The sequence below is a fragment of the Pan troglodytes genome, chromosome 9 (genome assembly GCF_028858775.2).
Source record: "Pan troglodytes isolate AG18354 chromosome 9, NHGRI_mPanTro3-v2.0_pri, whole genome shotgun sequence".
Classification (NCBI taxonomy): Eukaryota; Metazoa; Chordata; class Mammalia; order Primates; family Hominidae; genus Pan; species Pan troglodytes.
In genome coordinates this window covers 53109711-53134560 of record NC_072407.2, presented here as the reverse complement: position 1 = coordinate 53134560, position 24850 = coordinate 53109711, and the positions used below count along the sequence as shown (strand labels likewise).

The window sequence follows — 24850 nt, the reverse complement described above, 5'->3', positions numbered from 1 at the left end:
ACATATATGTGCATATGTGTATATGTGTGTATATATATATATATATATATATATATATATATATATATTTAAAAGTAAACTAACATGACTGTTGCTGAACTAGCTTTGGGAATTTCTTGCTGTTTTCTTTTTTTTTAATTTGTTTTACTTTAAGTTCCTGGATACATGGACAGAACGTGCAGGTTTGTTACATAGGTATACAAGTGTCGTTTCCTGCTGTTTTCTGTCTTTCCACTCTAGCACGTCCTATGTAGGGCTGCCCCATCTCAAAAGACCTACTTTCGACATTCTGAGTGGCAATTGTGCTGCTCAGAAATGTCAGTCCCTCCCTCCTGCCATTTGATCGGTTACAAAATACTCTGCTTAACATTGAAGGTCCTCTACTGTGTGACCCCAGCTGTTTCCAGTTTTATTTCTTGCTTTTTCAGTATCTGTACATCATAACTTAGCCAGACTATTTATTTTTCAAAGCATGATTTCTTCCTCTTTTGTTTTTGTCATTACCTCCACATAGAGCTCCTTATTTCCACTTCCATCTGGCAAAATTCTGTTTATCCAGAATAGCAAATATTGTGAAGCCATTAATTTTGGAAATGTTAAACATTTAGGATTAATTCTGTGTAAGATTACACAAGTACAACACAATTTGAACAAAATTTTAAGATGGAAGGAAAAATACTTGGTGAGAATACTAAGGTAATTTTTTTAAAGTATAATTTTGAGGGCAGAGATCTGTGTATTAAATAGAGTATCATGATATAAATATCAAATCCCCAGGAGCTGATGTAAGGACACATAAAAAGATTACAGTAGATGATGTAGAAATAGGCTTGGTGATCTATAAGGAAATATTAGTAATAAATGATACAGCAAAAATTAATGGGGAAAGATTACTCAACCATAATATTATATAAACTATGTTAGTACCTGCTATAACTGCTATAAAAGTAAATTCAGAATCGCACTTCACATTGTATGCTAACATAAACAACAGGTGTAAAGAATTATTTAGTAAAAATGGAAATTTCTCGAAAGATGCCAAGTTTAGAAGCAATGGGGAAATGATGCAATCAGATTTGAGACCATTTGAAATGGTTCAGAATACAAAAATTAATATTCACAAGAAAAATTAAGAAAGTTGAAAACTTATTTTCTAGCAAAAATGGAGAGTAATATATACATTATAAAAATATTTTTTGAAAATTAATTTAAACAGTCCAAAAGAACCAGCTGAAAATATCGGTAAGAAACAAGACAAATAATTTTAAAAATGTTGTCAAAGATACACCTGCAAAGAAACATAGCAAAATATTGCAGTTCACTAATGCATAATTCAGAAATACAAATGAAAGTAATGTGATGTTATTTTTATAACACATTAATAACAATTTAAACCTTGGTTTGCCCATTGCTGTAGCTGGTACACTGAAGCATATGCTCTCCATGCTTTTCTGATAGCATTATGAATTATTTTAGCCTTTTTGAAAAAGATAGATACATATTGCTAATGTGTTCAAGAGCTGTCACAGAGTCCTGTGCTTTGACATAGTATTTCCACTTCTTGGATTATTTCTTAGGAAAAAGTCTCAATTTTGGAAAAGAAAGGCTGCCTGGAGAAAGATTTGAAGTATAAAATTATAATAGCAAGTAATTCAAAATAACCTAATGCCTAAGAGAAGAGAAATTACTAAAAAATTTGATATTCACCAGTTTGAACATTTTATAATCCTAACAATGGATTATTAGAAATACAACATAATAGAAGATACTTAGAATAAAATATGAAGTAAGCAAAAAGGTTGTAAAATTGTAAATATAATTTGATTAATTTTTATTTAACAAATACAGGAAAAACTTAAAGGGAATTAATGAATTATTATAATAATTGTGCTATCCTCAGGGAATATTGGAAGAATTGTTTTCCTATTCTTTTCAATTCTTTATAATTTTTATATGTGAGTAAAAAAGTCAACAATAAGAAATACATTTTAAGGAGATCCCAAACACCATGTATTCTATAAAACTGGTTTTCTTTTTGTATTTAAAAGAAAAAATGTTTTCTCCCTCTGACAAAATGCCTCATGGTTTGAATTGTGGTTTGTTTAGGACACTTATTGTTTAGCACACTCAGCTTCCCCTTCCTTTAGTATTTCTATATTTGTTTTATTTTCTGTAAGTGATAGTAAAGATACACTCTGTTCCCTATATGATATTTACAAATTCTGAAACACCTGAGCAGTGCTTTGCACATAATAATAGTAAATTCTGACTAAGTAAATTAAACTGAATGTTGAATTTCTCAACCAGAACTTTGAAATCTAAGGAAGAGACATGACTTTATCCTGCTTTTCTTGTATCACTTCTTGCCCCATCAAAGAATATAAGACGTTAACACAGGATACAGAGAAAGAGAAATGCGTGTGTGTGTGTGTGTGTGCACGCACGCTCACGCGCGCATTTACGTGTGTGTGGCCACATGAGTTTTTGTACTTGTAGCAATTCTTTGTGAATTTGATTCCGAAACCCATAGCATCTTATTGAAATTATCCTTCATTCGATTGTCTCAACTGTTTATCGGAGTTGCTAACAGGTATTCTGTGTTTCATTTACCTTTATACTATCACAGAATCTGAATTCATGATGCCAAATACATAAATGTTAAAAATAGCTCAAATCCAAATTATGGGAGTTTAAGTTGTTCCTATTTTCCTTTTGTCGGCAAGGTGCAGTTGAAAGAACAATATCAATCTCCTATTTCACTCTAAAACTTTCTAGTGTGAATTTAGGCAAGTTATTTAACTCATGATCCTTTGTTATCTCATCTACAAAATGGGGCTGTTACCCTACCCAACTTGCAGAATTGCTCTGAAAATTAAAAATCACATTTTGTATAAAGATTCAGAACAGTAATTGGCACATAGGAAATGATCACTAAATGCTCTTTTAGTAAAACTAAATTATGAAAAGCAAGAAGTAAATTAATGAATAAGATGATTCATGCTTATTGTAATTTTTCTCAGTTAATTAAATTGTGAAATAATTAGTATATTAAATTCAGTAACTCATTGTTGAAGTGTTCAGAGCTTGCTGATAAACTTTCAATTATATTGAATCATTCTTATTATAATAACAACCCCAACACTCCTTTTAGAATGTAAGTTCTGTAAAAGCAGGGAGTGTTTGATAAATAGCAGGTATCCAAATATTGTTGAAAGACTTAAGTAATCACCATCTGTTGTGTTCATAATAGGTTTAGCTTTAAAAATAAAAGGAATATTATTAGTTATCACTTGGTAAATATTTATAATTTGCCAGGCATCTTACTAAACATTAGCAAGTCATCTTATTTTAATATTGATATTACTTCAGTGAGTAGATTGCTAGGATACCTAAGGTGAAGAAAATCTTGCCTATATTTGTATATCTGGGTTGATCAGTTAATTATGCCAATGTAAATAAAAATCACTATTATTTTTTCCATTTGCACATACAACTGTTTCTGTGCCTTTATAAGCCTGAGCAGTATAGTATTTTATAAGATTTTAAAGATGTCATAGCTATGTATGTTATTGTTCTTAATTTGCATATTACAGAATGTTAAAATTTACAATTGACATTTGAACAACAGTGATTTGAACTGCACAGGTCCACTTATATATGAATTTTTTTCAATTAATACAGTGAGCCCTCTCTATCCATAGATTTCACATTAGCAAGCAAACACAGATGGAAAATTCAGTATTATTCACTGTAATCCCAGGTACTCAGGAAGCTGAGGCAGAGGAATTGCTTGAGCTCAGGTGTTTAAGGCTATACTGAGCTATGATTAAGCCACTGCACTCCAGCCTGCGCAACAGAGCAAGACTCCATCTCTTAAGAAAACAAAATAAAATACAGTATTGAAGGACTAAAACCCACATATATGGAGGGCTGACTATTCTTGTTATTTTTAAATATGGAAAACTTTTTATTTTGCCAAATTAAATCTTTTATTTTCAAGCTTACATTTGAAAACGTTAGCATTGCATACATAAAATGATTTCATTAAAAATATGTAAAAGTAGGATGGACATAAATCTAGAACAAAAGTATTTTAAGTGAGTAAATTCATTTATGTGGAAAAAATCTCAACAATCATCTTTCTTTTAGCTTTGATATATTAGAACTTTTATCACAGAATGATGCTCACTCTACAGGCTTGAATCTGAGAACCTCAGATGTAGCTAATGAGAAACTAATGAAAAATATAAAGTAAGAGAATTATAGAAACTTAAAAAAAACTGTTACATTCCATTTGGACTACTAGCCATGTGTTCCACAAACATTTTCTATTTTATATAATTGCCTATCTCATTGTCTTAACAACATGAAGACTAAGATGTGAAAGGGGGATTAAGCATGTGGTAAGAGTTATACTGGGGGCAGCTAACCCAAGGGAGATCAGATGTGGCTTCAGGTTCCACATACACAGCTACATTTCCTCACTGAGGCAGAGCAAGTTAATCCAGAAAGTCATATCAGGCTCCAAGAACGCTGTACTTAAACCATTCTGAAAATCACTTGAAACGATATAATTTTAAGTAACTTTTAGACTTAAATCTGGATCATTATACCGAGAGATCAATTTAATTTGTTTGGTAGTTTGTTCATTTTCACCCTGTTAATTCCACAGAGGACTTGTCATTTACATTAGGTATACCTCCCAATGCTATCCTTCCCCCCTCACCCCACCCCACGACAGGCCCTGGTGTGTGATGTTCCCCACCCTGTGTCCAAGTGTTCTCATTGTTCAATTCCCACCTATGAGTGAGATAACGGGTGCAGCACACCAACATGGCACATGTATACATGTGTAACAAACCTGCACGTTGTGCACATGTACCCTCGAACTTAAAAGTATAATAATAAAAAAAAATTCCACAAAGGAGGAGGGTCGACTTTTCACATACATGTGTCCTCCTTGCAGGACTTGAGTATGCACAAATTTTGGTGTAGAGGGTGGTCCTGAAACCAATCCCTGGAGATAACTAAATTCAGTTTTGTTCTGAAATTTTTATTTTCTGGGTAGAAACATATTTTCATGAAGTTATAATTATATTCATTTTCTTTCTCAGCCCAATATTATTAAGAATGATGAACGATCAACTCATGTTTCTGGAAAGAGCATTTATTGATCCATTAGGGTTACCAGACAGGCCTTTTTATAGGTAAGAAAAGAAAATATGACTCCTTTCTGTAATATCACTTTTTCTTCTAATTATTTTTATTTTTTTCACTGTGGAAAAAATATTGTAGTTGATTTCTTGCAAGCAAATAGAAAATTTCAAAATATATGTAGTAAGTGATAGTTGTATTGTTTCTTCATATAATGTAATATGATTTTTGCATATCTTTATTTTGAGTATCTTTGTTCTGATTATAAAAGAATATAAATTTATTTTAGAAAATATAGAAGATCCAGAAAGCCATGACAGAAAATAAAAATCTCCCCAATTTTATCAGAAAAATATAAAATCATTGTTATATTCTGGTGTGTATAATTTTAGCTCCTTTTCTATTTTAAATATATTTTTACTTATGTACACACAGAACCCAAACATCTCTCTCTATATAATGTATATAATAAATACATATTTATTTATTCTTTTCCCTAATGTTGATATTTAGATATTTTATTTCCTCCTAAATCCTGACAGTTGGATTTTTTTCTGCCAAACATTGACTGTCCCCAGGTTGATCTTCTAAATATTGCAGAATGAGATAGATCATTGGACAGCCAGAAATGGCCCTAACTTTCTTTCTAGGGATTATCAAAGGGTCGGGCGTGGGAGTAAGAGCATCTTCCAAGCAGGTTGACTGGATCAGATCACCAGTGGCAGCATATTTTTATCCATCCCCCACCCCCCCTTTTTTTCCTAAGAGACAGGGTCCCACTCTGTCTCCCAGGCTAGAGTTCAGTTGTGCATTTTAGCTCACTGCAGCCTCAGACTTTTGGGCTCAACCAATCTTCCTGCAGCAGCCTCCAAAGAAGCTAGGACTACAGTCACATGCCACCATGCCCAGCTAATATTTGTACGTTCACTTGTAGCGACAGGGTGTCCCTAAGTTGCGCAGGCTCGTCTAGAACTCCTGGCCTCAAGCAATCCTCCCACCTTGGCCTCCCTAATATATGGGATTACAGGCATGAGCTACTGCTTCTGGCCTTATTTACATCTTTACTATGGAGTTTGTCCTTCTCTTCTGTGGGCTATTACATGAACTGTCATAGCCCATTCTATAAAACATTTTCTGCCTTGGTCACATGGAACATTACAAAATTGTTTTTGATGATTCTTCAAACTCTATATTAAGTATTCTAACATGGTAGTGTGACTTTTTAAAAAAAGACAAAAAAAAACACAATAGAGGGTTGGCTGACCACAAGCAAGACTGTAATGATTACAATTGTGCTATAATGTAGGGGGTAGCATGATATATTAAAAAATCAGCAGTTACTTGTCGTGTGCCTTGAGACAAATCATTTAGTTACTTGATCTCTCAGACCTCAGTTTCCTTCTCTGTGAAATACTAATATCAACTGTGTAGAGTTTATTTCTAAACATCAGAAAAATTGTAAGTAAACATTAAATACCAAGAATGATTGCTGTGGTTACTATCATCATTGTTAGTTTTATAGCACTGAACCACTTTAATTTATTTGTTTGAAATAAAAATATAATTAATTACTGTAGATTTCATATAATAGTCTTCAGAGATGACTGAACTTGGAAGTTCAGTTGACAAGTGGCTTGTTCAAATTGTTATAGGAATATACAATCCAGGAATTGCAGAGTGCTCTTGTGTTTCTCTTGTATACCATTTGGGCACCTAATAAACAGCAAACGATTTTATCAACAGGCATGTCATCTATGCTCCAAGCATCCACAACAAGTATGCAGGGGAGTCATTCCCAGGAATTTATGATGCTCTGTTTGATATTGAAAGCAAAGTGGACCCTTCCAAGGCCTGGGGAGAAGTGAAAAGACAGATTTCTGTTGCAGCCTTCACAGTGCAGGCAGCTGCAGAGACTTTGAGTGAAGTAGCCTAAGAGGATTCTTTAGAGAATCCATATTGAATTTGTGTGGTATGTCACTCAGAAAGAATCATAATGGGTATATTGATAAATTTTAAAATTGGTATATTTGAAATAAAGTTGAATATTATATATAGTTATGTGAGTGTTTATATATGTGTGTGTTTATATTGTTTATCTTCTCCCTATGGATTAAAACTAAATTTCATAATTATAAGAGGTTATTCTGAAGTGGAAAAATTTAACTCAGTATTAAATCTAAGGAGAATGGCCTAATATAGTAAAACTCTCATCTGGCATTATCAGGGAATCAAGTCTAATCTATTCATGTCACTTCACACAGAAGAAAACATCAGTATGTCAGAGAGCACACTGGGGAATATGCACAAGATTATGCCAAGCCAGAGGCCTCACGGCCTACCTGGCCAGCCTGGGCTGAGAGGATCACTATCTCAGCACACTATTTGGGAAATGGATCAAATCACACTTTTAGTAAATGTTATCACTCTATAGCATAAGAAATAATTATTTTTTATTTATATAAAAGGCTATAGTATAACATATATGTATAGTAATTAAATGAACACTTGTGAACCTAATAGCCATATGAAGAAAATAACATTTCTAATATCTTTGGATGCCCCATGTACTAATGACAGTTATGCTTTTGCATTTTCTTGAATTTTATGTTTATTTATCTTTCCTCTGTCATTATTTATAATTTTATCACACATGGCTGTATCCTTTACATGTTTTGGCATTATGTATTTTTGAACTTTTTGTAAAGACAATCATACCATGTGTAATTTTCAGGGACTTGATTTTTTTCATTGACTTTTAAGGGTTCAAATATATTATCACTGTGGCTGTAGTTTGCCATATTTTGCTGATATAGAGCATTCATTCACATGAGGGTAGGATTCAGGGTCCATCAAGACAGAGAAAACATACAGTAATGTGAATAGGGAAAGTTAATATGAAGAATTATTAATTGTTACAGCATTGGAACAATGAAATATTGTCTAGTAATATGTAAAGAGAAGTCTCAAGAATATGTGATGAGCAGATATAAGGAATTGCTCTTGTCTCCATGGTGAATTTGGAGCAGCCAATGAAGAGTCCCCTCACATTGTGGCCTCGCTCAAAGTTAAGAAGTCGCTGTAGTGTTGCCCTTGAAGAATCTGCTTCAAATTGACACTTCAGAACTCCCAAGAAACTTGTCTTCTGGGCCAATGTGTAAAGCTGTTTATGAAGAAATGTCAAGCCAGAGGGGCTCTACTACAAATTTGGCAAAGGACAATTTCAGGAGAAGCTCTTGGCCGCTGGGTTCTCCTGGCCACCATGAACTTCAGGAAGTGGGTGCCATAGCAGCAGCCTGAACTACAGAATCTGGGCACTGGTGTAGCTCTGTATGCCCTCCGTGTCAGATGCTGGAGATGTCATTTGCATTGCCAGAGTTTGCCAAGGGTGCACACAGAAAGCAGATTGAAAAGCACCTTCTTGGAACATCTCTCCAATGCCTTCTACTCACAAAGTTTAACATCATTAACACGTGACAAAGAAGAACTATTTAATGGGCCCAGATCTATTTATGAAGACAATCAAGCGGGAGTTTGGAGTGGATAACCCAAATTTGGATAACTGGTGAATAATAAAATGTATTTATTCATTTTCTGCTGGTGTATATTTGGAATGTTTTCTATATTTTGCTTCTGTGAACATGTATCCTAATGCAAATATTCAAGAGATTCTCTTTCCTGACAGTATCTACCTATAGGTTGAATGTCTGTGTTGTAAAGTGTGTGCATCTTCAATTTTACAATGCCAAGCTGTTTCAAAGTGATTTTATTTATTTGTATTCCCACTGGCAAAGTAATCATGTTATTCAAGATAAAAAACAAGTATGGAAGATTGTGGCATGTTAAAGAAATACAAAGAACTCAGTGTTTCTAGAATCCAAGGGATTTGTGGGAAGAACAATCCATACATTGAGCACCAAATACATCACATAGGGCGTAGAAGACATCCAGAGGAGTGTAAGTACTTTCCTGTAGTTTATCAAAAGCCCATAATAAGGTTAAGCAGGATAGGGATATGAGCATATTTGCATTTCAGAAAGCATTCTGGCCTAGATGGATTAGAAGGCCATCAACCCAGCAAAAGATGAGATTTTTTTTTTTTTAATACAGGGTCTCACTCTGTCACCCAGGCTGGGGTCAGTGGCACAATCCCAGCTCAACGTAACCTCTGCTTCCTGGGCTCAGGCGATCCTTCAGCATCAGACTCCCAAGTAGCTGAGATTACAGGTGGGCACCACCATGCCTGGCTAATTTTTATATTTTTGGTAGAGATGCAGTTTTACCATGTATCCCAGGCTGGTCAATAACTCTCCGGCTCAAGGTATCAACCTTCCTTGGCCTCCAAAAGTGGTGGGATTACAGGCAGGAGCCACCATGCCAGGTCCCAAAATCTTTTCTCATGACAACAGTTGCCATGTAGCCTTTATCCCCAGAAAAGATAAGACTATCCTCATCCTTCAGGTCTCAGCTTACATGTCATCTCTTCTAGGAATACTTCCAGAATGACTGCCCCTTCCCTTATATTCCTTACTAGACCATAAGCTCCTTAGAGACTGAGTCTTGTTTTTTTTATTTTCACTTCAATCTCTATCAGTAGGGAGAGTCCATAGATGACACTCATTTTGTGAGTAATCAGAGTAGCGTGCATATGAGACTTTCTGAGACATTCTGTGCTTTGAAAATCAAAGCTGCACTGCACACTAGGATTTCCACAATGCCTTTGTTACAGGGTTTGGCAGAGCATGCTAACAGGATTTTTGTCATGTCAGTGTTAGAGAGTTGGACAATACTGTAGATGTAGGATAAGGTGAATATTATTATTCTAAAAAATGGACCAAAACCTACATAATACTTGAAAGCTTTGTCAAGTTTCAGTCAGTTCTGCAAGCATGCAATAAGCATCTCCCCAAAATATTATATGTAATTTGGTGGCTTAGGAACATACTTTGGCAACATATTTAATGTCACTGTCATTCATAAGAGGTAGTGCAATGATAGAAACACAGTTGTTTTTGTTTTTGTTTTGAGACAGGGTCTTGCTCTGTCACCCATGCTGGAGTGCATTGGTGCAATCTCGGCTCACTGCAACCTCTGCCTCCTGGGTTCAAGTGATTCTCCTGCCCCAGCCTCCTGAGTAGCTGGAATTACAGGCACCTGCCACAATGCCCAGCTAATTTTTTTGTATTTTTAGTAGAGATGGGCTTTCACTAGGTTGGCCAGGCTGATCTCGAACTCCTGTCTTCAGGTGATCCACCTGCCTCCACCTCCCAAAGTGCTGGGATTACAGGTGAGAGCCACCTCTCCTGACTAGGAACAGAGTTTTTAGAGACAGACTGCCTGAGGTCCAACCCTAGTTCTCCCACTTACTTACAGTATGTCTATGGGCAAATTATTAAAGCTTTCTGTTATTAAGAAAGTAAATGGTAGCTTGATGGAGATAGCGTTGAATCTATAAATTGCTTTGGGCAGTATGACCATTTTCACGATATTGAGTCTTCCTATCCATGAGCATGGGATGTTTTTCCATTTGTTTGTGTCCTCTCTTACTTCCTTGAGCAGTGGTTTGTAGTTTTCCTTGAAGAGGTCCTTCACATCCCTTGTAAGCTGCATTCCCAGGTATTTTATTCTCTTTGTAGCAATTGTGAATGGGAGTTTACTCATGATTTGGCTCTCTGTCTATTATTGGTGTATAGGAATGTTTGTGATTTTTGCACATTGATTTTTTATCCTCACACTTTGCTGAAGTTGCTTATCAGCTTAAGGAGATTTGGGGCTGAGACAATGGGGTTTTCTAACTATACAATCACGTCATCTGCAAACAGGGACAAGTTTACTTCCTGTCTTCCTATTTGAATGTCCTTTCTTTCTTTCTTTTGTCTGATTGCCCTGGCCAGAACTTCCAATACTATGATGAATTGGAGTGGTGACAGAGGTCATCCTTGTGCATTTTCAAAGGGAATGCTTCAAGTTTTGCCCATTCAGTATGATATTGTCTGTGGGTTTCTCATAAATAGCTCTTATTATTTTGAGATACCTTCCATCAATACCTAGTTTATTGGGTGTTTTTAGCATGAAGGGTGTTGAATTTTATCAAAAGCCTTTTCTGTATCTATTAAGATAATCATGTAATTTTTGTCATTGGTTCTGTTTATGTGATATGTTATGTTTATTGATTTGCGTGTGTTGAACCAGTCTTGGATCCCAGGGATGAAGCCGACTTGATCATGGTGGATAAGCCTTTTAATGTGCTGCTGGATTTGGTTTGCCAGTATTTTATTGAGGATTTTCACATTGATGTTCATCAGGGATATTGGCCTGAAATTTTCATTTTTTGTTGTGTATCTGCCAGGTTTTGGTATCAGGATAATGTTGGCCTCATAAAATTAGTTAGGGAGGAGTCCCTCTTTTTCTGTTATTTTGAATAGTTTTAGAAGGAATGGTACCAACTCCTCTTTGTACCTCTGGCAGAATTCAGATGTGAATCTATCTGGTCCTGGGCTTTTTTTGGTTGGTAGGCTATTAATTGCTACCTCAATTTCAGAACTTTTTATTGGTCTATTCAGGATTCCACTTCTTCCTGGTTTAGTCTTGGGAGGGTGTATGTGTCCAGGAATTTATCAATTTCTTCTAGATTTTCTAGTTTATTTGTGTAGAGGTGTTTACAGTATTCTCTGATGGTAGTCTGCATTTCTGTGTGATCAGTGGTGATATCCCCTTTATCATTTTTTATTGTGTCTATTTGATTCTTCTCTCTTTTCTTCTTTATTATTCTGGCTAGCAGTCTATCTACTTTTGTTAATCTTTTCAGAAAACAGCCCTTGGAATCATTGATTTTTTGAAGGGTTTTTCATGTCTCTATCTCCTTCAGTTCTGCTCTGATCTTAGTTATTTCTTATCTTCTGCTAGCTTTTGAATTTGTTTGCTCTTGCTTCTCTAGGTCTTTTAATTGTGATGTTAGGGTATCGATCGATTTTAAATCTTTTCCACTTTCTCATATGGCCAATTAGTGCTATAAATTTCCCTCTAAACACTGCTGTAGCTGTGTCCCAGAGATTCTGGTATGTTGTGTCTTTGTTCTCATTGGTTTCAAAGAACTTATTTATTTCTGTCTTAATTTTGTTGTTTACCCAGTAGTCATTCAGGAGCAGGTTGTTCAGTTTCTATGTAGTTGTGCAGTTTTGAGTGAGTTTCTTAATCCTAAATTCTAATTTGATTGCACTGTGGTCTGAGACACAGTTTGTCATGATTTCCTTTCTTTTACATTTGCTCAGGAGTGTTTTACTTCCAATTATGTCGTCAATCTTGGAATAAGTGCAATGCAGTACTGAGAAGAATGTATATTCTGTTGATTTGGGGTGGAGAGTTCTGTAGATGTCTTTTAGGTCCACTTGGTCCAGAATTGAGTTCAAGTCCTGAAAATCCTTGTTAATTTTCTGTCTCACTGATCTGTCTAATATTGACAGTGGGGTGTTAAAGTCTTCCATTATTTTTGTGTGGGAGTCTAAGTCTCCTTTTAGGTCTCTAAGAACTTGCTTTATGAATCTGGGTTATCCTATATTGGGTGCATATATGTTTAGGAGAGTTAGCTCTTCATGTTGCATTGATCCCTTTACCATTATGTAATGCCCTTCTTTGTCTTTTTTGATCTTGTTAGTTTAAACTCTGTTTTATCAGAGACTAGGATTGCAACCCCTGCTATTTTTTTGCTTTCCATTTGCTTGGTAAATCTTTCTCCATCCCTTTATTTGGAGCCTATGTGTGTCTTTGCACTTGAGATGGGTTTCCTGAATACAGCACACCAATGAGTCTTTACTCTTTATCCAATTTGCCAGTCTGTGTCTTTTAATTGGGGCATTTAGGCTGTTTACATAGAAAGGTAATATTGTTATGTGTGAATTTGATCCTGTCATTATAATGCTAGCTAGTTATTTTGCTCATTAGTTGATGCAGTTTCTTCATATTGTTGATGGTCTTTACAATTTGGCATGTTTTTGCAGTGGCTGACACTGCTTTTTTCCTTTCCATATTTATTGCTTCCTTCAGGAGCTCTTGAAAGGCAGACCTGGTGGTGACAAAATCCCTCACCATTTGCTTGTCCGTAAAGGATTTTATTTCTCCTTCACTTATGAAACATGGTTGGCTGGATATGAAATTCTCGGTTGAAAATTCTTTTCTTTAAAAATGTTGAATATTGGCCCCCACTCTCTTCTGGCTTGCAGGGTTTCTGCAGAGAGATCCACTGTTAGTCTGATAGGCTTCCCTTTGTGGGTAACCCGACCTTTCTCTCTGTTGCCCTTAACACTTTTTTCCTTCATTTCAACCTTGGTGAATCTGATGATTATGTGTCTTGGGTCTGCTCTTCTTGAGGAGTATCTTTGTGGTATTCTCTGTATTTCCTGAATTTGAATGTTGGCCTGTCTTGCTAGGTTGGGGAAGTTCTCCTGGATAATATCCTGAAGTGTGTTTTCCAACTTGCTTATATTCTCCCCATTACTTTCAGGTACACCAATCAGACATAGGTTTGGTCTTTTCACATGGTCCCATATTTATTGGAGGCTTTGTTCACTCCCTTTTATTCTTTTTTTCTAATCTTGTCTTCACACTTCATTTCATTATGTTGATCTTCAATCTCTGATATCCTTTCTTCCACTTGATTGATTCAGCTATTGATACTTGTGAATGCTTCATGAAGTTCTCGTGTTGTGTATTCAGCTATATCAGGTCATTTGTGTTCTTCTCTAAACTGGTTATTCTAGTTAGCAGTTCCTCTAACCTTTTATCAAGGTTCTTAGCTTCCTTGCATTGGGTTAGAACATGCTCCTTTAGCTCAGAAGAGTTTGTTGTTACCCACCTTCTGAAGCCTACTTCTGTCAATTCTTCAAACTCATTCTCCATCCAGTTTTGTTCCCTTGCTGGCGAGGAGTTGTGATTCTTTGGAGGACAAGAGGCGTTCTGATTTTCAGAATTTTCAGCCTGTTTGAACTGGTTTGAACCTTTGGTCTTTGATGTTGGTGACCTTCGGATGGGGTTTTTGTGTGGTCGTCCATTTTGTTGATGTTGATGCTATTGCATTCTGTTTGTTAGTTTTCCTTCTAACAGTCAGGGCCCTCTTCTACAGGCCTGCTGGAGAATGCATACTTTTTTCCCTTACAAATAAAAAATATGCAAGTCAGGGCGCGGTGACTCACACCTGTAATCTCGGCACTTTGGGAGGCTGAGGCGGGAGGATCACTTGAATTCAGGAGTTCAAGAGTAGCCTGGCCAAGAGGGTGAAACTCCGTCTCTACTAAAAATACAAAAATTAGCCAGGTGTGGTGGGACAGGCTTGTAATCCTAGCTACTTGAGAGAGGCTGACACAGGAGAATCACTTGAATCTGGGAGGTGAAGGTTGCAGTGAGCTGATATCCTGCCAGTGCACTCCAGCATGGGCAACAGAACAAGACTCTGTCTCAAAACAAAACAAAACAAAACAAAACAAAAAACCCATAAGATGAATTAATTTAAATATTTCTAGGCTTATGAGCTTTCCAAGCAGGTCACCTTGATGTGCCAAGTCGATAAAAGTTATGTAATTAATTTCGGTTTCCTTTTCAGGTATAATATCTATCATTGCTTTGAAATATATAAACTTACATGATTTTTATTTCCTTTTTTTCCTTCCTTGTGTATGAAAATTGTGGATTTCTGGAAGGAAAGTTCTAGATATCATGCAGTTTTATCTATGGCATGATGTTTAAAACTTAATTGGAAATCTGTGTTGTAGAATGTGAAAAGTGCTATGATGTTTGGAACTTTAAGTTGTAGCCTTGGTCATTAAAGTGCTCAATAGCAATTCAGAAACTCGTCATGGTTGTGGAAAGGTGACATTGGTGACCACACTGAATACCAGGAATGAGAGGGTTTTCTGCACTCTGCACCACAAGTAAGAATTTTTATTATGTCTAGTTATTTACTTTAAAACTGTAATTTATTAGATGGCAGCAGCTGTCATTTTAACTTGGAGTTTACGTTATTTCCAAATGTGGATGACCTTTGAAGAGTAAATCTGACATGACTGTGGAATATATTGCTCTTCTGTTCCCAGTGTTGGATACCGTTTATATTAAGGTTGCCTAAATGCAAGAGCATTGATGCTAAAAAGGAAAGAGAGGTAAATTTTTAATACTAAAGTTTGCAGCCTACCAAAGATTGATGAAACACTAATCAATTATTTTGTATTAGGGATTGATAGGATGGGGTTTTCTAATATAATAAAATAAAGCATTGTAGGTGACTAATTTTAGGTCACTGATTTTGGAGACTAATTTTAGTGTCTGTGTGTGCATAATCATTTTTCTCAGGTTGATCTGTCCACAGGTGGCAAGAACTTTTCTATGCACACGTGCAGATGAAAAAGTGGACAAAGTGTAAGAACTGCTTCCTAGTGTCAGCTCATATAGCATGTGCACATTTCTCCAGAATGGCATTTTTCTGTTGATATTTTGTTTGTATCTGTGAACTTCTGATAAGAAAGGGATGATTTTCTTAATCTTCATACATGTGCCAAAACAGTCTCAATCTTACTGTATAGGATGTTAAATAATATGGTTATTATAATATTTCTTAATCTAGAAAAATGTTCATTGACTTTATGAGAAGTGAAGAATTAAGTTTCTTAACTACTTGATTTCACCCATACGTGGAATACACTTTTTTCTCATCTTCCCAGTGTAATTTACAAATTTTTAAATTGTATGAACATTGTGCAAATTATTGTCTGTATGTAAAATTAAATCTGTATGTAAAATTAAATCTGTATGTAAAATGAAATAGCTGAGCATTGAGACATGGTATGATTATATCTTCTTTTTCTTACCATTGTTTTGTTTTTCCTTGGAGTTAAATTTTATTTTTCCAGCTTTCAGTAACCGTATCAAAAAGTCATACTCAAATTCTCTATACTAAAATATCTTCTCAAGATTTACATACACATTCATCAGTCCCTCAAATTCATCTACAAGTTTTTTTAATCCCTGGGGTTTAGAAGTGGTTAGAGTGTCCCCCATTTTTGGAGCTGGGTGCTTTGCCCTTGTTGGTTCTCCTCACCTTTTTGATAATAGTGTTAGCAGCCCATTCATTAACATCTGTTGAACCACCTGAATTAGACTTTGTCTCTTTTTCTGCTGCTAATATCATATTTTTAAAAAGCTCATTAGTTATTCCTCTAATTTCTCAATTTTATTTTTTAAATATTTTATTGGAGTTTTAATTTTGCAGTGGTATTTCAATTTACAAAATAAATATTTTATTTAAATGTTCTTTAAAAAATTTTCTTGTTATTTTTTCCTACTCTTTTCACTATTATCATAACTTTGGGAAGTTATATAAACTTTTGATGGGAAGCTAGGACAACTATGTAATGGAATAATAATGATAAACCCACCCAATAGAGTTCGGAGGAAGAAAATCGGGTAAGTGTCCAACATTTGTGTATTATTTTTATAAGGTTGCCATAATAAATGACTACTGAGGAGTTTAAAACAATAATTTATTATCTCACAATTCTGAAAATCTGAAATTTAATTTAAGAGTTTGACAGAGTTGGTTCTCTCTGGAGGCTCTGAGGGGAAATCCACCTTCTTCCTCTCTGCTAGCTTCTGTTGGCTGATGGCAACCCTTGGCTTTCATTGACTTGCGGCAGTATAAATCCAATCTCTTCCTCCCTCTGTCTTACCCTGGATGTCTCTGTCTCAAATCTTCCTCTTGTTTTTTCTATAATGATAACAGTCACTGGACTTAGGTTTCACCCTAAATCCAGAATGGTCTCTTTTGGAGGTTATCAAGTTAATTACATCTGCAAAGAACCTATTTTCAGAAGTCCATTTTCACCGGTATCAGGGGTTAGGACTTAGACATCTATTTTGGAGGGCCATTCTTCAACTCAATACAATCTGAAAAAATGCCTGGCCCATAGGAGCCACACAATTAAAAAACAAAAACAAACAAACAAACAAACAAACAAAAACTGTGTTTCCGTGTCCATGAATTTACACACATCATCCTACCTTTTAGAATTGGAAACACAGTAATTCATCCTCACTAGTTTCAGATTCTAAATATTTCAGATCTCTTTTCTAATGTCAATTTTGTGTGATTTCTCCTTTTTCTGAGTTAGAATACATCTTACATATACATATTTTTATTTTTCATAAGTATCACTTACATAATAGTTGTAGGTTGATGGCAACATTTTAACCCTGAAGAATTTGAGAGTAAGTTGTGACCATAAACAAGAGGTAGGGAATTTATTTCTTCATTTTTCTACTTTCTTATGTGAATATTACTTTTTCCTTAAAACCAAACTTAATATAACAGAAATAATAATTATTTTAATTTTTCTTAGGAAATCGATGAAATAGTATTTTTTCTGAGTTTTGAAATGAAAAATTCTGTAACTTTCAAGTTGACTCTTCAATCTTCTGCACTCATCAACTTCAAATCTTTTATTTTTTTGCCATTTTGTTTTTTATTCATATTTTAATTTATTATAGAATTTTTCAAAAGCCATTTCTAAGTCTAATATCTTTGCTATTTTATCTTCTCTCTCAAATATGAACTTAAATTATGTTCTTAATTTTTTAGATTATTTTATTTTTCTGATACATCATTTATCTGAAGTTACCATAATTATTGAGTTATTTCCTCTTCTGGTAAACATTTTAATGCCATTCAAAAGCTGGATACTTTTATATTCTACTGAGAATTAAAAATACTAAAATATGTTTCTTAGATATTCCAAAGTTCATTCTCTAAAGTTCACCTTCCTTTTGACTCTTTGTCTTATGTTGTCTCTCCCTTCTGCATATTTTTTTTCCTGAATGCCTATGTTATGTTCTTCTTATTAGCCCACTCCTCAGGCAAGATCTAGATTTATTAAATATTTTATTTGTTTGTATTTAATTTGACTCATGTGAAGCATAGTCTTAGAAGGTTATCCTGAAAATGCTATATTGAAAGAGTTAGGATAGTTCAGGGAATGATCTGAGGAAATAAGTTTCAAAGACATTAGACTAGAAAAGACAAGATTAGTAAAGATATCGTAGCTCTTAGTTCTTTATATGTTTAAGTACTAATAAATGACATATATATATTAGAGGAATTTTCTGTAAGATACAAAACACTGTGACTTAAATAGAACATTTCCAATTTTATGAAACACCTGCCATATGAAGGGAAAAAAGCATGCATTCTCATGCACAGGGTCCTGAAGAATTGAAGGTTCATATTCTACCCATAAGGAAAACAACAGCTGGATGCGTGTCTGGAGGAGCTCCTCGGCTTGTCTCATTGCATCTCCAGCTTTCCAATTGCACCTTTTGCCATGCACATCTGGGCTGCACTTAGAAAGTGACCACACTCAGAGCAATAGAGATGGAAAGTCCTGTCCATTTTAGTCATTTTTTTTAAACCACCCTTTTCCAGCATCTTTTTCTTATGGCAAGCCTCTTGATTGAGTGGCCTGGCGTTTGTCTTATTCAGCTATATTTGTGACAGGCTCTGGTAAGACTTGGCAGAAGCTGGGCTGGGATGGAAGGGGAGGATTTTGAATATTGTACATGTAGTATATGAAAGACAAAGAAATTTTAATTCAGAAGTAGGCAACTTTTCATTTATATTGTGAATGGTAAATTATTTATATAAACAACATATCACAAATGGGGTGATTTTTCTTACTCAAACCATGGAAAAAGAAGAACTTTCATTGTCCTTCTCCTCAGAAATACATAATAACACACATAGCAAGAATTTCAGAAATAATACCCTCTGAAATGTATCCTCCGAGTTGTGAGAGTAAAGGCATTTGTGTTCCTGCTGAGGTGTCTGCAGAACTGGGACATTATCAATGACTCAAACACCTGGAAATGGCATTACCTAAAAACCAAGACTAATGGTCCTAAGAGGAACTCCTAAGGTTTCTGGACGGCATGAATACTAACTTTCCATCTAATGAAATCCAGCATTTCAAAATAACCCAGTTAATGCTGGATTGAGAAAAAATAGCTTTTAAAGATTATACTGGAGTAATATGCATATTCAAGTGGCTAGAAATTTCCTATGTGTTCAACAAGTATCACTCTGACAGAATGAATCCTAGAAACTAAGAAACATATTAAGAATTCCTGAGGCAAAAAAAAAAAAAACCCAAAATAAATAAAACCAAAAACACCCATCAGCACGTCTCCGAGAAGCTCTTAAGTACTTGTTTCCCACAACCCTATAACGTATTCTAAGTAACTAGGAGCTGACCAATGTTCTGAGGCTCCCAGAGAAGTGGTAGTTGAAATGTATTCAAGATTTCTATGACAAACAGGAGTTTGAGGAAAACCTGTTCTCAACTCAGTGAAGACCCCCCAATTTAGTTCAGAACTCCAAGAACTCTGTTGTGCCCAAGAAGCACCAATCCAAAACATCCCCTTATCCCAATAAAGCCTCAGAAAATGTGCAATTGAGATCTCGACCAGAAAACTATGACTCTTCCACAAAGATACAATTCCATGGAGAGCCCAAGAAGCCCCTCATGAATGGATTCCAAAAGTATCATCAAGATTCGTGATTGAGTAGGAAGCTGCAACAGGTGCCACTGAGTAAGACCATGATAGAGATTGGCAGATACCATCAGTATACTCTGAAGAGCCTTAAGGAACATAAGAGCCATGCTGAGGAGTTGCTGAAATACTGCAAGGTAGACCTGAATCTCTGGCTCAATTGTCTGTCTCAAAAAAATTATGCTGCATAGACAGTCAACTTCTAATTAGCACAAGAACATGAGCATCACAGGAGGCCCAAACACCAGGTTTGATAGAAATATCTGCCATCCCATCAGAATGGAGTCTGAAAGAAGAATTTGAAGAGGAGCAGAGGCTGCTGGGTCCAGGAACAAATTCATTAGAAACCATTTGGGTCAAGTATAATTCCTCACAGGGATTAGGAAAACAAGAAGGAAGATGGAAAGAGGATGAAAGTAGTAACTACTCAGACTCTAGCAGTGGAAGTGAAGATGAAGATGGCTAGTCTGAGGGCAGCAGCTCTAGCTCAGCTTCCTTAGGGTACTCCTGACTCAGGCTCAACCTGAGCCTGGTTAATACCCTAAAAGGTTGGACAGTCCTTCCAAGCCAAAAGTCCATCCATGTTATCTATGTCAAAGGGAGGGGACCCTCCTCCTGCTCCTTTTTACTTCCTTGCTTTTTCCCTTCCCTCCTTTCTCCCCCTCCTCCTCTGTACAAAGCGGGACGGGTTATAAACAAGGAACTTGATGCAGTGCACTACTCTCTATATTAGGTCCATAAACCCAGGAAGTGGAGACCAACCATAGAGAACAAATATTCGTATTAGCCAGTATTGCCTCCCCACCCATATACACAACTAGCCAGAGAGAGGGAGTTCATGGAATTGAGGTTTTTTGAATAAACAATGAGATGATTGGGCTACGGGGTATTAGACTGAGTATTCCAGAAGTAACAAGTTTTTCTTTCCTTATTTTCTGCCAGCAAGAGGTGGTAGGGGGACACTGAGTCTGTAATCTCCACCTTCTTTGTGAAGTGTCCCTCAGGACTCCTGTGCTGAATGTAGAGTGAAGAGTAGCTGGTGGGAGTTAGGGCAGGTGCCTTAAGAATGTTGCCAGACTCCTGCCGTCACTCTCCCCACTCCCTGAAGTAAGGACTTGGCCATTCCCATGCTTGAGTGTGGGCAGAGTGATGTAGGGGGCAATATTTTTACATGTATATCTGATTCAGCTCCCAAAGAGACTTCTTACTGATTTCAAAAACTTGAAATGATACATGGAAATTTATCTATTTCACTTGAATAAACTTCTCCATAGAATCAATGTTTTGTGACTGGGCAGGGCACTGCTGCTCCAAGTGGTGTCTGTTGTATTTATTCTCCTGGGTGGAAGCTCCAGATTCTTCCTGCTGCCTCAGGTGCAAGTCCACCTCACCTTTATCATTCAGGAGATACAGAAATATACATGGATACCTAGAAAGATACAGGAGTAGATATGCACACTATACTGTTCTCCTGGTCCACCTGTGAATTCACCAATACCACATAGCTTTAATTATTTTGGTTTACTGCTATCTTTTAAAGTCAGTTGAAGGCTACTGCATTCTCATACTTTCCTCTGTTTTCATGTTCTCATTAATGTTTGCATCATAGAAGAAGTGGCATCCATTTTATATCCATTGATTTTAGTGTTTTTGTTCCTAGATTTCTTAATAAATTATAAGTGATTTTCTAGGTAAACTGTACCAGAAAATAATGGTAATATTTATATTTTTAATACTTCAAATCCCTTTTTATTTATGTGTTCTTTTAGAAAATACAGAGCAATATTAAATAATAGCAGTTATATGTTTTTGTATTGCTTCTAATTTTTAAGCTAATGGTTACACCACTTACAACTGTAACAATTATGCTAATATTTGAAATAATAACATATTAATAAAATGCCAATTTGGATTAATCAGTTTTATTCCATAATGTGTATTCATTTTTGTCAAATTTCTCTTATTATGTATCAATGTAAATTTTCCTTAAGGTATTTGTCAAAATTCTCCAGAGAAACAGCAGCAATAGGGCACTGTTTGTGTGTGTGTGTGTGTGAATGAGCATGTGTGTGTGTGAGCATGTGTATGTGTGAGAGAGAATGTGATTTTATAATGAGAAATTGGCTCTAAAATCCTATCATCTCTAAACAAGAAGCTCTGGAAAAAGCTAATGGTGTAATTTAGTCTGAATCTGAAGGCCTGAAATCCAGGGCAGCTAATAATGTAAATCCTAGTGCAATGGCAAGAGATGGTATGACACGTCTTAGCTTACCAGTAAGGCAGGGAAAAATAAGAAGGTTGAATTCCTCTTTCCTCTGCCTTTTGCTCTATTGGATTCTTTCATGGGAGAACGGGAGACAAATGAATACAGATAGAAGAAAAGTTCTCTTGGCAGCAAATTATTTCATGCGCTCAGTAATGGTACTTAATACACAAAAAGTAAGGAAACTGGACAATTTGCCACATATTTTGGAGGTAAAAGCAAGATAATTTCCTGAAATGGAAAGTAAAAGTACAAGAGAAATCCAGATGATTCCTAGTTATTTTGGCATTTAGAAAAAGGTAAGCAGGTTTTGTCAGGGAAGTTGGGAGTTCTAATTTTTGAAATGCCCATTACCTATCCCAGTGCATGTAAGAATCTGGAGCCCAAATATTAGTTTACTACTCCATGGCTGGGTGCGGTGGCTCACGCCTGTAATCCTGGCACTTTGGGAGGCCGAGGTGGGCAGATCACGAGGTCAGGAGATCGAGACCATCTTGGCTAACGTGGTGAAATCCCATCTCTACCAAAAACACAAAAAATTAGCCGGGCTTGGTGGCGGGCGCCTGTAGTCCCAACTACTCAGGAGGCTGAGGCAGGAGAATGGCGTGAACCCGGGAGGCAGAGCTTGCAGTGAGCGGAGCTTGTGCCACTGCACTCCAGCCTGGGCGACAGAGCGAGACTCTGTCTCAAAACAAAACAAAACAAAACAAAATAGTTTACTACTCCATAATATGTATTACATTTGTTTGGTTCTGTTAAAAAACCAAAGTGACAATCCATTAATTTAAAGATCCTAATTGGCTTTATCTGTGATTCCAGAAGTTGGCAACACTGTATTTCATAAAATAGAGTAAGTGTGCACAACATGTACCATAAAACTTAAAGTATAATAAAAAAAAAAGAAAGAAAAAAAATAGAGTAAGTGTTCTTATAAGCTGAGAAGAGCTTGGTTTTATATACAGAGCTGAAGAAAGCAAAAACAATGAACAGAAAACTGGCTGATCACCTCAAAGTTATGTTCCTTGTAAGGCAGGGACAGGGAGAAAGAGTACAGAAAAATAACTGATTGGTTAATATCAGAATAGTTCAGGTTATTTTTTGGGGTAAACATTAAAACAGAGAGAACCTCAGTATCATGCCGACTGAAACTACCCTATTTGGGAATTTACTTGTCATAATCTCCATCTTCTGATTTCTATTAATAGGACAGTCAGAAATCAACCCAACAACGAAGACTTAGTTTTGGTTTGATGATGTAGAACTTCAGTATGGGAAACTTCATTTTGGTTTTTAGTCTGTTCTGTTGGGGCCTAGCACGGGAGCTTAGTCCAAAACAAGGGCCCCTATAATTTTTACTGAACAGTTTAGAATCTGGAACAATGCCTTGCACTCACATTTAGTGAGTAAATATTGAATAGATGAATACATCAGTGAAGCATAACTTTGGGTAACATTATCAGGTATTAAAGCATCACACCATATGACACTAATTTTGAGCACAATCAAGGAGGGAAAGGTAGCAAAACTGAGCACTTGGACAGTCTAATAGTTGGATATGAAACAAAGAAGAAGGAGACTTCCAAAAAGTCTGCTAAAGGGTGTTCTCTGAGGTAGGCTGGAAGTCAGATGAATATAAATTTTGTCTGAGAATCTAATAAAAATGAGTGTTTTCAGAATATGAAGTTATAAGAATAAAATGAAATCAAGAAGAAATAAGTAACCAACAGTATTATTGAAAAGAGAGTGATTAAAAGGAGGTTAGAGATGGGGTATTGTATGTAACAACGTTGAAGTGGATGGTGACTTAAACAATCAAATGGAGTAAACATGATGGAAGGCTGTAGAGTTGGTTGTAGAAGGAAAGGTAAGAAAATGTAAGGGTCAATTTAGAAATATTTTATCAAGGGGTCTATTTCATGAAATGTTTTCAGTAAAAGTGAATTTTTAACGGCTGCTCGTTTTAAATAATATAATCCACAGACATTTATAAGAGTCTGTTTAAAGTTCCAGGCACTGATTCAGACATACATAAATTGATCACTATCTGTGTGATGGAATCATTCGTACCCCAAACCTCAGCATCACGCAATATACCCATGTAAAGAACCTGCACATTTACTCCCTGAATCTGAAATAAAAGTTGAAATTATAAAAAATAAAAGTTAAAAAAGAACAAATCATAGATACATAAAATCATGATGAATCTCAAAAACATATTAAATGACACAAAGGATTATATATTGAATGATTACATGTGTAATATTTATTAAAAGTCAAAACGCTATAGACAGGTCAGGTGGGGTGCCTCACACCTGTAATCCCAGCAGTTTGGGAGGCCAAGGCAAGAGGACCACTTAAGCCCAAGAGTGTGAGACCAGCTTGGGAAACAGAGTGAGACCCTGTCTCTACAAGAAATTAAAAACTAGCTGGGTGTGGTGGTGTTTGCTTGAAGTACAAACTATGCAGAAAGATGAGGAGGGAAAACTGCTTGAGCCCAGGAGGTTGAGGCTACAGTGAGCTGTGATAGTGCCACTGCACGCCAGCATGGGCAACAAAGAAAGACTCTTCTTTACAAAGCAACGACAAAAATAGCAACAACAAAAACAAAAATCTTACAGACAAGAAACAGAGCAGCGGTTCCTTGAAGACAGGGATGTGAGTAGAGATTGACTATAAAAGGGGAGAAGAGTGCCACAATAAACATATGTGTGCACCATGGAATACTATGCAGCCATAAAAAAGGATGAGTTCATGTCCTTTGTAGGGACATGGATGAAGCTGGAAACCATCATTCTGAGCAAACTATTGCAAGGACAGAAAACCAAACACCGCATGTTCTCACTCATAGGT

The 24850-nt window shown here is 36.0% G+C and overlaps 1 protein-coding gene across 8 annotated transcripts in view; it reads left to right on the top strand.

Moving 5' to 3' along the window:
• The window catches only part of LOC451185 (glutamate carboxypeptidase 2), a 71215-nt gene extending 54889 nt beyond the window's left edge, over positions 1 to 16326 (top strand). For 3 of the 8 annotated variants that reach the window (XM_024347135.2, XM_024347131.3, XM_063784003.1), the window contains 2 exons: positions 5115 to 5207; positions 6898 to 16324. In XM_024347135.2, the coding sequence (XP_024202903.1) occupies positions 5115 to 5207; positions 6898 to 7087 (283 nt within the window). In that variant the 3' untranslated portion in view covers positions 7088 to 16324. Of the gene's footprint in view, positions 1 to 5114; positions 5208 to 6897 lie in introns of all 8 variants that reach the window. The other 5 variants (XM_024347132.3, XM_024347133.3, XM_063784004.1 and 2 more) reach the window with 3 other exon arrangements.
• Positions 16327 to 24850: the final 8524 nt, after the last annotated feature.